Source organism: Vollenhovia emeryi, unplaced genomic scaffold, assembly GCF_000949405.1.
Source record: "Vollenhovia emeryi isolate VEMERY1.0 unplaced genomic scaffold, V.emery_V1.0 DF939411.1, whole genome shotgun sequence".
In the NCBI taxonomy this organism is placed as follows: Eukaryota; Metazoa; Arthropoda; class Insecta; order Hymenoptera; family Formicidae; genus Vollenhovia; species Vollenhovia emeryi.
Window position 1 is genome coordinate 147,237 of NW_011966955.1, and position 17,134 is coordinate 164,370.

Sequence of the window (17,134 nt, forward strand, 5' to 3'; positions counted from 1 at the left end):
TCTCTCTCTCTCTCTCTCTCTCTCTCTCTCTCTCTCTCTCTCTCTCTCTCTCTCTCTCTCTCTCTCTCTCTCTCTCTCTCTCACACACACACACTCACTCTCTCTCTCTCTCTCTCTCTCTCTCTCAAACCGTCTACCATCTTCCTGCTTTACTAGGTTTCGTGTTAAAGCGGCATGTAGCCCCTTACATGTTTGAAATTTTCAGTTAAAGCGCCGTAAGATTACTTTCGTCCATTTGTGAAGCATGTCCACCATGAAATTGCCCTGCCGTTTATTCTATCTCCAAAAGTATCTTCTCTACAAAAGCAATGATATATCATCAAATGGCACCAACTAACCTGAATATTTATACGAACTAGATGCTTTATTATTTTTTTATATTAAAATGTCATATCCAAACAATCGAGCATAAAATTTTATCGGAAGAAATATTAATAATAATATTAATGAGACAAATTTTTTACACTTATTCAATGAAAATATAATGCAGACAAATTTGATACAAATTTGATACAAGTATTTTATCAAAAGATTGCCTTTTCTAATTTAATTGTCGGATACGTATCGGTTCTGATTCATGACGTTATAGTTCACTAAAAAAAACTTGGCGCTGCAAAACCGCTTAAGTGTACAATCTAAACTTACAATTAGTTCTAATTCTATAACGAAAGAGAATCGTTAAGTATCATACAAGAACGTTCTAAACTCATTTTCGTATTAAAGTACTAACGTTGCAACAACCTTTTTGGTATACAAATATCGAAAAGAAGAGGCGTGCCTTCTTTGAACTGTACCGTTTATTGTTAACTCGCATAATTTCTTTGTCATCTTTTAAATGCCTTCCGTGACGACAATGACATTGCCTAAAACGGGTGGTGGTATAGATTATTGGAAAATTCGAGATAGGTCAGGTAGTTGTTTGTTGAGGAGAAGAAGGAGAAACCGGCTTTGGTTAATACCGCGCCGAACGTCGTCCTTCCCGGCGCTGCCACCTGGGGCGAGCGGCCCTTCAGAAGTTCCTTTGAAAGATTTGCAGCTCGAGTAGTACCTCGCCGTGAGGTGATGTGCGTGAAGTCATCTGACGATAACGGTGACACGCCTTTGATCGCTTCCGCCTTGTCTTCCACCGCGCCGTCATGACTTTCCCCTTGCCGGTCGTATCGGTTATCTTCAACGAACATGTTCTCAGATCGGTATCGACAAGAGGCCCCCCCGATTCATACGTAGAAGAAAACACTAATGTCCCGCGAAGTGTCGCTGGTTCAGTTTCGTTCACAGAACTCGTCTTTAAACTTTTGCTATGCAAAGTAATTGTCTTGTGGATATAAAAAACTAATCTTGTAAAAAAGCACACGCGCCTGTCGGAACGTTACTATACGTCTGATGAAAAATGCCGATACGTGTATAAAAAAATCTTCGAAAAAAAGTTATTGCATATTTTAAATTTGATATTAGGAAACGTCATTAAATCGGAATAAACCGTTGAAAAGAAACTGTTATATATTAATGAGTATAATAACTATGAACGTCATAATGTGGAAATAAATGGTGCATTTAATTGATAATTAGTTGCGTTTCCATTATATAGATCGACTGGGATAAATCGTAGCCTATTAAGCGATATAATTAAATTTCAAATTGACTAATGACGACTTATGATTTATACTTATGATTGCAATAAGCGTGGCAAGAAAATGGAAGAGCACTGGTGCAAAGTAGGAATAGCGATATCGTCTTCCACTTAACTCGATTGCAGCGATCGATGGTCAAGGCCTTCAAGCCGCTCCATGCGAGAAATCGTTAAAAAAATCCCGCGGCTGCCGTTGCGGGAAAGCGAATCCTAAAAAATTCGAATCCTTATCTTAATAAATAGGGAGTCTATGTGTGTGCGTGCTCTGAAAAGGGGACTGTAAGAAAGGAGGAGAAAAGTAAAGGGGGGTCTCGGACATGTCCCCGCTCTCTCGGGCGCGCAAAAGAGATTTCGCCGACGTTGCTCTCCGCAGACGAGAGGCCGAAGGGATTCTCGCGGACAGAGAGGAGCGGAACGGCGGGACAGAGAACGAGGAGAGAAGAAAGGAAGAAAGGGGGGGAGGGTCGCGCGGGACGCGCGCAGAGAGGGACGGAGGAGAGCAGAGAGGGTTAGCTGAAAGGGTTAGCTGAATGGGAGCCGTGTGTATGCTTTCCTCGTTTGAGAAGCTTCGTATCGCCCAGGGCCGTAAGGGAATCACGCCGCGCCACTGTCCCGTAACGTGCCCCGCGATAAACCGCTCGCATAATTATTTAACACCCGTTAAGTGCGTCGCGTCGCGTCGCGACAGCGGCTTCCATTGCGACGTACGGCTCCGTACGGCCGTATATGGGCTAATAGCAAGCGGTCGATTGGTTTTCTCGCGGGGGTACTCGTACGGATTCGAATCGATGGCGGAGGGTTCGATGGCACCTCTAATACAGGGTGGTGGTTCGCGACGCGTCGAAAAATGAGCGTAGGAAACGCGCGTGATAGCTGGGCGAGCGAACCGGGAGGGCGGAAACGCATGCCGAAAAATCCGCTGTTTATTTACTTTTATTAAATTGAATACACGAGCGCGTAGACGAAAGTAAATGCCGTTTTGTTGCCGAAGCGAGGAACGCGGTACCACGATGAGTTGAATTTTCGGTTCATTGGATCGGTATCTCGATCCAGAAGCGAAGAGGACGTTTACCTGCCCGCACGAACGGTTCTTCCTAGAAACTTGCCCGACCCGGGGACGCTGCCTCTGATCTTTCGCCGAAGTTTTCCGCCCGTCACGGAAAAGCTCTCTCGTCAGATATAATCTCGATAGGCCCTAATTCCGACGCAGAAAATATCCTTATTATATAAATGTGCATTGAAAGTCAGATTTGCCGAGATTACCGTTCTCAACCCCCGGGGACGTATCGCGTTATTACATATTACGGTTATCAAACGATACCTTCCCCCGGCGAGAAAAAATTCCAAGTTTACGTCCCCGTTTTTCATCTCGCGCTGTAAAAGCGCCGCTCTATAATTAGAATTTCAAATGCCGCGAGGAAGAAGAAAAGGGAGAAGGCGTCGCGCTTTCATCAGCGGCGCTCGCCGTTTCGAATCGTCGTCGCCGTTGTCATCGTCGGTGACGAACTGTTCGGCGCTGCGCGTCGAACCGCGGCATCGGACCCCCGGTTACGCGCTCGGGACACCCGTTAGACCGCGGCGGCGCGACGAGGGAAGGGCCCCGGAGACTCTCAAGCGGCGCGGCGCGGCTCGCCGAGCGAGCGAGCGAGCGAGCGAGTGAGGCGTTCCGAAAACCTGTAATTACGGACCCGGCGTACATCAAGCGGTGCCGCCGCCAGTCGCCAGCCGCCGGCCGAGGCCTACGTCTTCCGTCTCTCTTTTTATATCCGTTTCTTTTCTCCGCCTTTCTCTTACCTCGCTCTCGCGCTTCTCCACCATCTCTGCCCCTCCTCTCCCCGCCCTCCCCCCCCCCTCCGCTCTCCAGGGCCGTACTCCCGTCGGGTAGGATCATCTAAACGCTATCTTCACAAGGTTGACACCTGTACATGGCAATTTATTCAAATTTGGAAAAGATTATAAATTGCAATTAATAACGCTTTAAATTTTTCACTTTGGACGAATTAAAAGTGTCAAGAATAGTCGTACGCGTTGTTTTAAAATATAGAGTAAATTGCTTTTGTTTCGATACACTTGCAATCACCGATGCCTTCCCGTATGAATTTAGGCACATGTAAAACACATTTTCCATGTACGCAAAATGTGTAAATGCGTCATGTGAAAAGGCATCGGTGATTCCTATAGTGTACACGCACCGGCATAAATGCTGACCCTATCCTTGTGAGGTGCACGCACACAACTAGACTCCCTGTAGTTGTATGCGTGCACCTCACAAGGATAGGGACAGCATTTATGCCGGTGCGTGTACTATCGTATCATAATCGTACCTCTCTCTTCGGGAATTATGTTGCGCATGAGTTGCAAGAGCTAATGTTTAATTACGGCCGACGATGGGGAGACACGAAGGAGTCGTGGTACGGCATTGCTTCTGCCTTCGATCTCTTTTTCTCCGCTTCGCTCCTTTCCTTCCAAAAGTACCGCCGTACCTGCGCCGAGGCCCCAACTTACCTACACGCTTCTCTCTTTTCGCTCGTACTTTCTTCCGCCATGTCATTCCGTTTCTCTTCCTCTGCTTGCGATTGGTACCCGTCGTTTTGAATCCTCCCGGCTCAGTTTTGAGCGGAATTTCGAGCTCTACGCGGGAGACTTGGTATCCCTCATCTATGCGTGTAATGGCGTACACTGTAAAAAATTAAGTGTTAACGTTAACATTTTTCGCATGTCCCAAAAAGACCGCTCTAAATTTTAAGTTGAGATAATATTCATCGCGCGTGTTACTTTTTGACAAATTATAAATGTTAATTAATTAACGCTATACTTCACATTTGTGTTTACGCTCGTTTAACCCTAGGTGATGCAATAAAAACAGACAGGATAAGTAAACTGTGCGAATAGTTAAAATAATTTTTAAGAAATGTCGGTATTACACGTTTTGGTTGATTTTGTGAAACAGCTGTGTTAAAAGAACTCAGAATAATATTCAATTTTTAAATGACATACACAAAGTGTCAGGTTATTATGTTAACATAAATGTAACGCATGAAAACGTTAGGAAAATAATAACATATCTGTTTTACGTCGATTTTACATTGAAATGATAATCAAATCTTGGTAACGCAAGAAAATTTTAACATTTCAACACGCGATTTTTACTAATATCCCTGATAAAAAATTATGGAGATTCTTTGGGAACTTTTCAATTAAATTCAATTAGCAATCTATTAATAGATCGTGTCGCGCGAAGATCAAAAATCGAACAACAACGAAATCGCGCTACTGCGATGTTGTTATGTATTATACTTTCGGCGAACGATTACTGAGGCGAGGTGGAGGAGCGTTATTGGTAGCGAAGACGAGAGCAGAAAGTCGCAGTTTCCTGAGGGATTCGTTCGATCGCGACGCACAAAAAGCCGGCGTGTCAGCGGCTGCATAGAGAGGTGTATCGCCGGATGGCCTTTAAGATTCCTCTCCGTCCACCGATGCCTTTCTTCTTCGCCCTCTCGCTCGCCCGCTCGCTCGCTCTTCGCCTCTCCCGCCCGCCCTTCTTCCCTGCCTTGTCCGCGTCTCTCGTTTTTTGAAAGAATCTTAATCGCTCGCGCCGATAAACGGACCTCGCGAGAATCGGGAGCGACCGACTGGCGGCGGCTGGCCGTAGCCGTTCTCGCTTCTAATTCTTTCCAGCCACCACCGTTGCTCCTGATTCTTTTAACTCGGCATTTAATTTCAATTAACATTCAATACAGCGTTTTGCCACGATTTTATTATTCTTAAGCTAGCGCCACACTATGCGCGATTCGTGATTCGTATACGATATATAATATATTCGCGCATAGGGTGGAGAGGGAAAATTGATTCACCGTGCGCAATTCGCCATTCGCACACCCTCGGAAAGGATTTCTGTTACCGAGACGAAAAATATTCTTGAGGCATTTATATTTCTCGCAACCTCATTTAGTATAAAAATAAGACAATATCAAAATACAATCAATAATTCTTATTCTCCTCTATGGAATTAAAAAAGATTAACTTACTATGTTGAGACAAGAGTAACTTTACATATTCTTGCGTTTAGAATACATTTTCCATCCATTTTACAATGCACAAAGTTGGCACCGCGATATTCGACAAAAGACTATCATTTTATTATATATTTTAGAATTTTTCATTTAACATAAAAATATTCCTTTCTCTATAATAAATATGATTGGCGCTGTATCGATGCTATTTTATGATACAGTCGAGTGCTAATAGCATTGGATCCGGAAATTTTTTCTGTTGGTGCAGGGATTCGCTAGCCGAGCGGGTTTTTTTTTATGAAAATAGCGGTTTTTCGACTAATATTAAAACTTTACTAACTGTAGACTTACGATACAAGTAATGTAACAACAGGTAAAAGAGAGGGGTAAACCGCTGACCAAAATCTTGTGCACCAATGCCCACCAATGCCCAGTGGGCATTACTTTATCTTATTATCTTATTTTATCTTATTTATTTTGTTTTATCTTATTTTATTTGTAAAATGCCCCAGCAAGGTCTAATGCCCGAACTAATGCCCAGTAATGCCGCAAATCTGTACACCACAATGCCCTCAGCGGTTTCCCCCTCGGGTAAAAGTTAAAAGTTGTCCAAGTTAACACGAACGAAGCGACAAATAGCAAATTACGAATGATAAACTGCGAATAGTGTGGTGAGTAATCACGAATTGCGCATAGTGTGGCGCTAGCTTAAGATGTTTATTGAATATTTATTATTATAGTAATTAGTACTTGGATTAAGCGAGGGCTTAAGGTTTCGTAATAGTACCTTAATCCATTGTAGCATTGTGGGATAAATGAAAAAAATATTGCCTTTCGTGCAATAACGAGAAATGGGAAATCGATGTTCGAATATGAGGAAAATCCGCAGAGGAGCAGATTCACCGCGAATCGTCACTCGAGTGGCTTCGAATGAGCAAATCATTTCGATGGTCCTCCGCGAGACGACGGTTTCAAAGCGCATTCCAGACAATCCCGTCGCTGCGCAACATCTCACACGGTAAAAAAGGGCCAAGGGGCTTTAACAATTCTCGTCTCTCCTCGCCTCCACCCCTGCTTCTCTCGAGAATGCTTTTTTTTCGCGAATCAACCAATTGAACATGATACGCGTTTCGTCTCTCGAGGTGGAAACGCTGTTTTATAAACGTATGATTATTAAATCTAATATTCTACAATGCTTATGAAATATTTTAATATTTCACGAGACAATTTATATCTCAAGGTGTAAAGTTAGAATTTTTTTATTTTTATCGAAAAGTTTTTGCTATTCAAAACTTTTAAATTAATTTTACTATCATTACTCAAGATATTAATTTTAATATAATTTAACCAACTTTTTAGGAACCTTTTAATAAATTAATTTTAATAAATGATTTTGCGGAGTATTTACAAAAGGAACTTTCTCAAAGTAAATGTTATAGATAAAATTCTTAAAAGTGTATCATTACACAATTGAGGAAGAAATAAAATGCAATTAAATGATAGTTTCAGTTATCTTACTTCTCTTACCATATTGGACCAAGTGTCTCAAGTTACAGGCGACTTGTGATACTTGGAATTAATGTTATTCAGTTTAAACCGCTAAAAGTTTAAGAGGCTTTATTTTGTCCTCTCTTTTGCCCTTTTTTACACCTTAGGATGATCCTGCTTGTGGCTTATCCGAGTGGGTAGATAGACGAGTAAAAATCGCCGTATCAAGACCATTTATGGACTTTTTTCAAGTGCCATTTCTAAAGGCCTGTGTCCACGATGCTGGAACTTGGTCCAAATTCTAGTTTCGAAAAATGTGTAGCCAATCTGCAGCTATTCCATAAAAGCTGCAAGTTGATTGGCTACACATTTCTCGGGACTAACACTTACAATTAGACCAAGTTCTAGCATCGTGGACACAGGCCTTAACATAAGAAGAAGACTGTTAAAACTCACAGTGAAATACAAAATCACGCTTTAGCATGATAGCCGTACTAAAATATCTCTGTAAACTTTTCCACTCGGATGTGCCACAAACAGGATCATCTTAAGGTGTGGAAAGAACATTTTCTTCGCTTACGTATCCAGTCATTCCGTAATTTATGTCCGAGATACTGGTGCACTTTCGTCGGTAATATCGGTTCGATAGTCAACGGCCCTGTATCGGCCCTAAGCGACAACTGTTTCTGAAATTGCAATGTGCACCAATGCGGTGAATGATATCGCAATGATCTCGCGATTATCAACTGCATCGCGTCTCACGGCCTTCTTATTCGCGCTCATTTTTAGAGCTCGAGGCACAAATGGACCCCGTCTGGATGTCTTAGGATCATAAACATGCTCTTAAAATCTTTGGGACATGGTAGTTTTATGTGTACATAAGCAAATTAAAAGGAAAGTTTTTCGCAAATTCTTTATCCAAATGCCATTTGGACAAATCTAGCAGCTTCATTACCAATTACTGGAGAATGAAATATTAATTTCTACAACTTTTTTGCTCGCACAGTTTGCCCATTTGCCTCCTTACAAAACTAATTGACTACCAATAGTACACCGAGGCACGAAGAGTGACTTATATGAATCTTCCAGGTATCGTTTTTACGAAACCGAAGCACAGAGCTGTACAGAGATACAAAAATATGAGGGTCAGACATTCGGCGACGCGTTACAGCCTGGATATTGGCGGTGACCGGAAGCCGCGGTGCGATTTCTTTGTGCTTAAAATCAGAAGTCACAGGGGCGTGAATTTTAATATCATTCGCATAGGGGCGAACAAGTGACGCCTTTCGCTCGCGAATTCCTCACGCGGATTCCTCGCGACATACGTGGGAAAACCATATAGCACGCTTCGGCAAATCTTAATATCTCGTCGAACGCGTGTTCCTTTTGTACTCTCGTGGGTATTTCGTTTCCTCGGGATTCGCGAGACCGCGTAAAACGGACGCGATTTCACGCTGGACGAATCGCGATTTTATTGTGGAATCTGCAAGCAAACCGAGTATTTTCAATCTTTTCAGTAACACTATATGTATGTGAAATATTATCAAAGATATGAAACACTCTATGTTTCTGTTGCAAAGCGAGTGTTTTATTTAATAAATGCTGAAACGCCTTTTTGTGCAACGAAACAGAAGGTGGGGCTAAAAAAAATCACCAGATTTTTAAGGAAATTTCACTCGGCTTTAAGGGAGGCGCGATCTTGTGAATTGAATAAAAATAAAAATAGAGAAAAGAAAATGTCCCTCGGATTAAGATTTTCACGTGTGTGATCTCGATTGAAGTCGTCGCCGAGCCGGAAAAGGTTTAATACATTTCCAGTTCTCGAGGCACGAGGGTTAAGGTCATTAATGATAAAATTGGACGGCGACGGCGACGGTGGAAGTGGAAGTGATGGCTGGCAGAGCATACAGATAACCGTTTCGTAATTCGTTAGCGCGCGCGCAAAGTCTAACCACCGGGCGCGGCGCGAAATATAATAATTTTAATTTGCACCTTGCGCACACCTCAACCTTCTTTCCCCTCCTCATTTTATGCCTGCCTAATGACGTTCGTCGTTGTAATTATTCGACGGAGCGCCCGTGGTCGCTAACATATAATTAAAAGAAAGTGAACGCGCGAATTATCAGGACGAACGCGACGACATAAATCTCCTTCTCCGCGAAGATGAGCTTCGTTAAATCTCAATTCTAACCGTTCCCGATTCGTGTACTCCCCTACGTAAATAAGTAACAGCGAGGATGCATATTTTTTTGTTGAAAATTTCGAGGTAAAATTGGATTATTTGCAATTGGTGTTAAATGACACTGTCTTCAAGTATGCGTCACGTTTTCCGTTAAAAATACTGGCCATATTGTCTACTCGAAGTGTAACGAAAATTTTTACAGCTAAATTTTCTACAATCCTGTAACAGTACATGTCAATATACATGGAAATTCCGATTTTTCAAAATCGCGACTCTTGGAAAATCGCCGATACTTCCGGTACTTCGTTATTTTTCGAGATTTCAATCTTGGAAATTGAGATTCCAGGAATTCTCGGAAATCTTCGAAAATTTGTGAATTTCAACGCGACCTGCTTGCTGGTTGTATTCTCTTGGTGCTCTACCAATTTTCGTGAGTTCAGGTTTTCTCACGTAAATCCAACCGGGAAGGGGGGGGAACTCGTTCGCTCTGTCGATAAATTCTGCGACGTCGGTAATTATCGTAACACGTTAAAAATTTTCTGAGATCACGATCGGCAAGACGGATTTACCTTCGGATTTCGAACTGATGTCACCGTCGCAATAGGTGGCGGCACCGCCGCGAGACAACAATGGAACTCGAATATGTCGAGCTATACGTTACGATTTCAAAAGATCCCTATCGATCGATACTATTATCGACGCCTTTCGACGGATCGAGTGCGGCCGCCTTCGTTCTCGCGGTAAGCGGAGGGGGCGAGGAGAGTACGAGAAAAGAAATGCGATTCGGCGATGCGCGTCGTCAACGGCGATTGTGTTGTCGAGCTCTGTTTCGCCGCCACGAGGAGGAAATTTCGCGGACCAGATCGAAGGCGTCCGTCCGCCCATTTGAGAATGAACCCGGGGAGATCCTCCGACAATGAGGAGATGTCTGCAGTAAAATTGATACGGCTGGAAAAGCCTCTTAAGTTAATGCCTGGTCGCCGTTGCTGACAAACATTTTCTTTCCCTTTCATCGAGGGATATCGTGTTCGACCAGTCCACCTTCGGCTCGCTCGGAAGAGGTATATATATATATATATATATATCTGCAAACAAACAAAGGAATTCGCAGGTTATTACGTCCGTCGCCGTGTTTGAAAGCTTTGCGAATCTCGTGCACTCGATCTTTCTGTTACCAATCGTTGATCGCTTAAACATATTCTCTTTCCTCTATTCATTAATATACAGAGGAAAACAAATATGTTTACAGCGTGAAAAAGTTATTTGCGGGAGGATTTATCTAGCTTTCTCAACGTTAAAACCTTCGTTGTGATCGTACAATGTCAAGGTACAGAGACATATAGTCTTAAAATTAATTGAGATATTCCATGCACATTTCTAGGCTGCATCTGGTGGTTTAATTTCGTGGGATAGGTTTATAATCAATTGTGTGAAAATATTTGGTGCCAGAAATAGGTGCGCGGACTAGAGAGTCTTGATTCATCCTCAGCGAACAATGCGAGAAAGGCTCCCAGCGAGGCATTTCGCTGCAAGTCGAAGTCGACATAGGTCACAAGGAGTCTAGACGCTATCCCTACCCTGCCTATCGCCCATATCAGCTCGGCTTCAGTCCTGGTCAGGACGCAGCCTTGGTTCAGTGTGCCTGCAGCAGTGCTATCGAAGCCATCGAAAGCATCCCAGGCTCAATCTTCATAATACAACAAAGATTTAGCGGTGTTTGTGGTATCGGATCAATTCACTTTTGTCAGAATCATAATAGATCTTTATAGACTTAACAAATTTGAGGGTTGTCTGTGTTAGACTCACCGCCAAGATGGTATGTATTCTGATTCTTCTCTTTTGATTCAGGTAAATGTGCAGCGGAGCGAGATGATTGACTATGACAGGTTTTCATTTCATATTTCTGCCTTTGTGTGGGTCAGGATCAAGTTACCGTATACTCATTCGAGAGCTATACCCTCTTTCTCGAATAGCCGCACGATATTGATAGCGTTGCGTCAAAATTATTTCCATCGTAAATTGTCGTCAATCTGTGATACGAGTTGATTATGCCTCGTGTACTTTTGTGAATTTATATAGGACGCTTCTTCTGGATTTGCAATCAAGACTGCGTGTGCAGTGCGTACATCTCGAGTTTTTCAGTGCAATTTGTGCCGCGATACGTGTTTTGTGACGTGGTGAAAGCAGTTTTCGTGAATTAATTATGTATACAAGGGGTAATATCTCTTGCTCGAGCGGATAGTTGCACATTTGCGGTTCAGGCTGAAGTATGGCCCATGTGAATCATATTTCAATGCCCTGTCATAACAAAGGAGCGGGCCCTACAGGCATAATAGCCTCTTTTCCCCTGATTGCCTTACCTTATAAACCTATTAATATTTTTCCACTGTGTTAGAGCTCAATGTCAGTTGATAGAGGATATTAAACTCGCATTATGGATTTTTGGTGCTTGGCAAGATACGTTCAATAGATTGCGTTATAGGTTTTGTCGATCAATACAAATGGTCTGCGCAACAGACCAATAGGAGTTGTGCATATACATACGTACACGCAAAAATGCATCCCTCTGCGCAGTCTGCCAGGCGATGGCCTATAGTTTCTCCGCCATGCTCCACCCTTAAGGTTCCTGACAACAGAAAAACCTCCCTTAGCTGCTTAATTGAGAGATATGACTCACCACAGAGCTCGATCGATCCAGCATCCCCAGGTTTCCCTTCTTTGTAGCGTGTACCAGCTCCGTTCTTTCACAGAAATATGACTGTATTAAAGTCAGTAATATTTAGGAGGCGCAACTGCCACAAATGATTTTTGTTTCTATTTTAATTCCACATATCAAAGGAGTATGCCACTGTATGACATTTCTAAATGAGATTTGTGTCTTGGCAGCCGTTATTTCTACTTTGATACAATTTGTATCTTTTCACACAAAATGCAAACTGTTGTAACATGTAAGATTTATATTATAAAATTTATTTATTTATCTGTTTTAGGTTGGGACTAACCATGTCCACTAAGAGGCATCGCGGGCAAAAATTAAGTGTAGATAATAAAATAGCATATGAAGGCCGTAATAGATAGAATGAGCGCATCTCGGCAAAACGAAGCGCGTTGCTTCAATGAAAACTCTCCCAGGCCACCAGTGCCAGGTAAGACAAAATGCATTTAAATAAAAAAGTTTAAGAAAGTACACGCTAACGTATATATAAAACAAACCATGGGAAACTGTTATTTTTCTGGAAATACAATTGTACTATTTAAAAGTCTATATTTTTTAGTAAATTAGTAAAGAGTTTGTTCAAGTAGCTTTAAGAAAAATCTTTTTGAAAGCTAGACTTACTTGATATATGCTACGTAACGAAAAGACTGTTGATCTGCTGAAATCTTATAGCAGCAAAATGTTTATGTGTTTTAGGAGAGGAAACTGGAAGCCATGTCAGCCGGATCCGTCCACAGAGTCCCGCTCTGACACCAAGACGCTCTTCTTTCGCGACACTGCAGGCCTCTGGCAGTTGCGATGTTTCCGCACCACTGGGATTTGAACCGGAGGGTTGTTGCGGAACCACTACCATGGAGAGCAATTCGCCCCCTGCTTACGCACGGTGGGCGAGAAATCTGCACTCCCTATTAGAGGATCCGACTGGCTTGGAGTTGTTCAAGAGGTACCTAAGTCAGGAAGGGCATCTGGATCCGCTCAATTTCTGGTTCGCCTGCGAGGGCCTCAAAGAACAAAAGGACATGGAGAAGATCTCGCAGTTGGTGAAGCTTATCTATCGAAGATTTTTTCTCAAGTCGCAGCTAAGCATACCGGAGGATGTAATGAAGGAGGCGGATCGGCGGGTCAAGGAGGGCCGCGCCGATCACAAGGTGTTTGACATCGTGCAGCTGGAGGTCGAGCGGCTGATCAACGAGACGACGTATCCCAACTTTCTTCAATCTGATGTGTACGTGCAGTATGTTCAGTCCTGCCAGAATCCCGATTCCGGCGGTTGCCCGAGCTCGAGTTCGGGTAGTCGCGAGATGTCCATCTCCTGCGGACCAAGTCTGCTGCCCACCGTGCACGAAGACAGCGAGTACATCGGCACCGGTTGTGTACACATGCACAATGCGCACTCAACCGGCGGGACACCCGGGGAACTGAGATTGACCAAAGATATGCTAATGGCTACCCAACAGAGTAGAGCGATGGATGTGCGACCGAGGCCGGAAGCGTACGCCGGGTAATGCACTTTTCATAAAAAAAATTGTCCAATCTTATTACAATACCATTCGTCATCTGTATAGTACGCTTCAGATCAATCCTGCGAATGCCTTAACAACGCTGTCGTTTTGTCTTCTTTCCCTTTGAAGCTTGATGTGATGAAACTTGCATAATCTGAATTATATTTTAAGTGTACATTTGATCATCACCGATTTCCGAAGTGATTGACGTCTCCAGAAGATAGATTCGCTATTCTTCAATAACGTTTTCGATAGTTTGTTCATATGCAGGAGATGCAAATTTTTTATTTCATTTTTTTTTCGTTTGTTTGACATATAACATCATATTTTTATTTGTCTTTTATTTAGTTGTTTTTGTTTTTTGCTATTTTGCGTGGCACTTATAGCATTTACTTGCAACATGGGGCTAGTCCGTATCACATGCACGTATCCAGATTGCACGCACAATATTCCTCCTACAACCCAGTATCCAGACAGGATTCCGAGCTTCAGAGTTTGAGCAGTGATGCACGTACCGAGGTGGACAATGTCTCCCTCAACGACGGATCCATGTAAGTTCTGTTTCTCATTTTAATTTTACGCAAGCGTTCTTCGATTTTGCACCCGACATAGAGAGTGGAGGATCTCTCCAGCTTTCATTTTAAACTTTTTAGAATTTGCATCGTGCAGTGTCAACTGCATTAATATCAGTGATGCATTACTAATCCGTATGTGTTGCAATTTGTCTCCCGCAGCGATGGGACGAGCAATAGGCAGAGAAGCAAAAAGCAATACAGCAAGCAATCAAGTAGGGCAATTAAAGAGTCCGCGAATATAAATCGCGAATCCATGTCGCACCATGTCGTCCCACGAACCCAGCGTATGGTATCCCCGAAACAGATGTCGACGGAGCAATTCGCGGAAGTGCTCACGCAGAAATTGGAGATCGTCGCACGAGAGCAGAAGGCCAACGAGAAACTGGAGAAATATCTGTATCAAGACAACGACGCGTCGAACGGTAACGATGCGTCGGTAGAAACTTGTGGCGCTTCCAAGACTCTCGGCGACGCGCTGAAGGAAAAGTTGTCTATGGAGGAGGACAGCGATCAGGCGATCCTCGACGAGCACGTATCTCGCGTCTGGTCCGATCAAACACCTTCAAGATCACCCAGACTCTCACCCGAGAGAAGGCGTCCCATTCATAATTATCCACGGCCTTACAAGCAGAGGAAAGAAAAAGATATGGACTCCACATTCTCAGTGGATAGCGGTAATATCCATGACTTTCAAGAGGGCAGCGATCTTGTTGGAGCCGGTTCCATGAGTTCACTAGGCTCACACCTGCCCAAATCTAAATCTGTGCCATCGGATTACGGTGATTTCCACCACAAGCAGGATCTACACGTTCAAGGTAGATATAACGAATGGCGCTATGCGCGTGCATCGTATGTACGAATTATGATCATTAGTAAAATGTAAAATGTTGTCTTTTGCGCAGGTCACGACCAAAGATTCCGAAGGTCGGACATGACGAGACGGTCAGCCACGAAAAAGTCAATGACGGAACTAACGGATAGTGGAGTGAGCGTGGTCAGCGACGTGCAGCCTTCCGTAAACAAGGACGTTCGTCTGTTGCCGCGGTTTAAGGAAATGGACAAGAAGGTTGATTTGAAGCATGGTAGTCGCCATGGCAAGAGGTACGGCTCGCGTAGCGGGTCCTTAGAAAGGCCAAACAGAGAAACGTGGAACATGGGGGTACCTGCTCAACCGTTCGTCGCTGATCCGGGAATGCCACCGCTGCCACCACCTCATACGGTGACTAGCTGTTCTTTTCTTTTCTTGGTTTACCGAACGGACGAGTGTGATACGAATAATTATGTCACAGGTTATACAATTAGAGGAGACTTGTAGAAGACTCATGGAAGAGAATAAAATCCGTGCTAGTTGCAAGCAACGACACCTCAACGTTTCGAAACAGACGCACGAGTTTGCGTCGCAGAGCCAACCGTACGTCCAATCCAATCAGTCCACTTTGAGGAAACCGAAGCAGGACGATTTCACCACTGTTGTGTTCAGTTTCTGTGACGAGCAATTCCCCTACAGGACCAAAATTCCTGGTCACAACGTCACGTTGAAGCAGTTCAAGGAGTATCTTCCGAAGAAAGGGAGCTATCGGTAATGCACCGTTGCTTAACGACAAACTAAATAATTTCGTGAATTTTAATTACCTCTTCGTTTTAAATTGCAGATACTTTTTCAAAACGGAATGCGACGACTTAGATATGAAAGTTATACAAGAAGAGATAACGGACGATACTGAGATTCTGCCACTGTGGGAGGGCAAAGTGATGGCGCAGGTAAAGGCGCTCGAGTAATAGACTGAATAAAAGAAAACGAAACCGAGCGCGAAATGTGCGTATTCTGACCAAGTGCCGCAATAAATATTATTTAAGAGACCCGCCACTAAGCCTGGCGCGCTCGGTGTTTATACATATATACATATTAACGCTTGTCACGCGGCCTCTTTCTCATAATTGCCTAAGAAAGTAGTTTTAATCGACGACAAAGATAAATATCAAAGTCGGGTAATATCGTTTCGTGCGTGAACATTGCGGAAAAGTAAGAAAAGAATGGCCTCATCTAATTCTGTCGCTCGAATGTCCTCGAAGGTACCTCGTAAGCTTTGTTCACATTACAAGTACAGTAACTATTTCATTAAGTTTTCCGCTCAAATATTTTTGAATAAAATTTTTTAAGTCACTTCATTGGTTATGCTAAAATTTCGACTGCAAGTTTTGCACTAATGTTTATTCCGGAAGAACATTTTTCCGATGAAAAGATGTATTTATGTGTCTGTAGGAAAAATATATTTAACGCAAAACACTACCATGTCTTTTGGCTCGCATTGTTTTTTAGCGTCATTGATAAGGTAGACAACAATTTTTAATTAAATTATTTGAGCGAAGATCAGACCAGAGCAGGACTAGAGTCGCACTCTTCTCGTTTCTTACTTTTCATTTTTCATCATATTTATACTTTCACATTTATTCAGAGAAAAAATTGCGTTCGTTATTTGAAACTACTTTGTCAAGAAATTTACGGACGCGACAGACAGATCGCGCGACATCTCTTTATTGTACATAATTAGTATATAATAATTTTGATGACAATGCTATGCGTTTTGTTGGTACGGGTTTTGCCAGGTGAAATTATTATAATTTCACCTGGCGCGATACCATACTTTCACGGGGTAGTTTGAGCGAGAACGGCAACAACACGTCGAAATACCGAGTACATTGTGACCGACTAAACAATTTCTTCCTCTCGAAGACTTCCCATAGTTCTCCACACGACTGTACAAAGATCCGCGTAGTTGATCGCCTTAGTAAAGTCCGCGTAGGCACTAGACTTACATAGAAAAGAATAATTATTACAAACTAGCATCTAATGTATTACGTATGAATATATTACATATATTTCATGTAAATACGAGACGTCTCGTATATAATATATGTAATGTGTTTTACGTATGCGCGATACAACATTGAAAAGAAATTGCGAATCATGTTTTTTTTCTCGTTGTGCCACTACTGTCACCGTTGCATCACCGTCGCATCACCGTCA

At 42.9% G+C, this 17,134-nt stretch overlaps 1 protein-coding gene across 4 annotated transcripts in view; it reads left to right on the plus strand.

The window, feature by feature from the left end:
* Positions 1–16,978, plus strand: part of LOC105557855 (axin-like) — a 32,365-nt gene extending 15,387 nt beyond the window's left edge. For 2 of the 4 annotated variants that reach the window (XM_012005222.1, XM_012005220.1), the window contains 7 exons: positions 12,304–12,459; positions 12,726–13,530; positions 13,918–14,082; positions 14,266–14,921; positions 15,009–15,325; positions 15,396–15,685; positions 15,759–16,978. In XM_012005222.1, the coding sequence (XP_011860612.1) occupies positions 12,372–12,459; positions 12,726–13,530; positions 13,918–14,082; positions 14,266–14,921; positions 15,009–15,325; positions 15,396–15,685; positions 15,759–15,885 (2,448 nt within the window). In that variant the 5' untranslated portion in view covers positions 12,304–12,371 and the 3' untranslated portion in view covers positions 15,886–16,978. Of the gene's footprint in view, positions 1–10,071; positions 10,375–12,303; positions 12,460–12,725; positions 13,531–13,917; positions 14,083–14,265; positions 14,922–15,008; positions 15,326–15,395; positions 15,686–15,758 lie in introns of those variants that run through there. The other 2 variants (XM_012005221.1, XM_012005223.1) reach the window with 2 other exon arrangements.
* Positions 16,979–17,134: the final 156 nt, after the last annotated feature.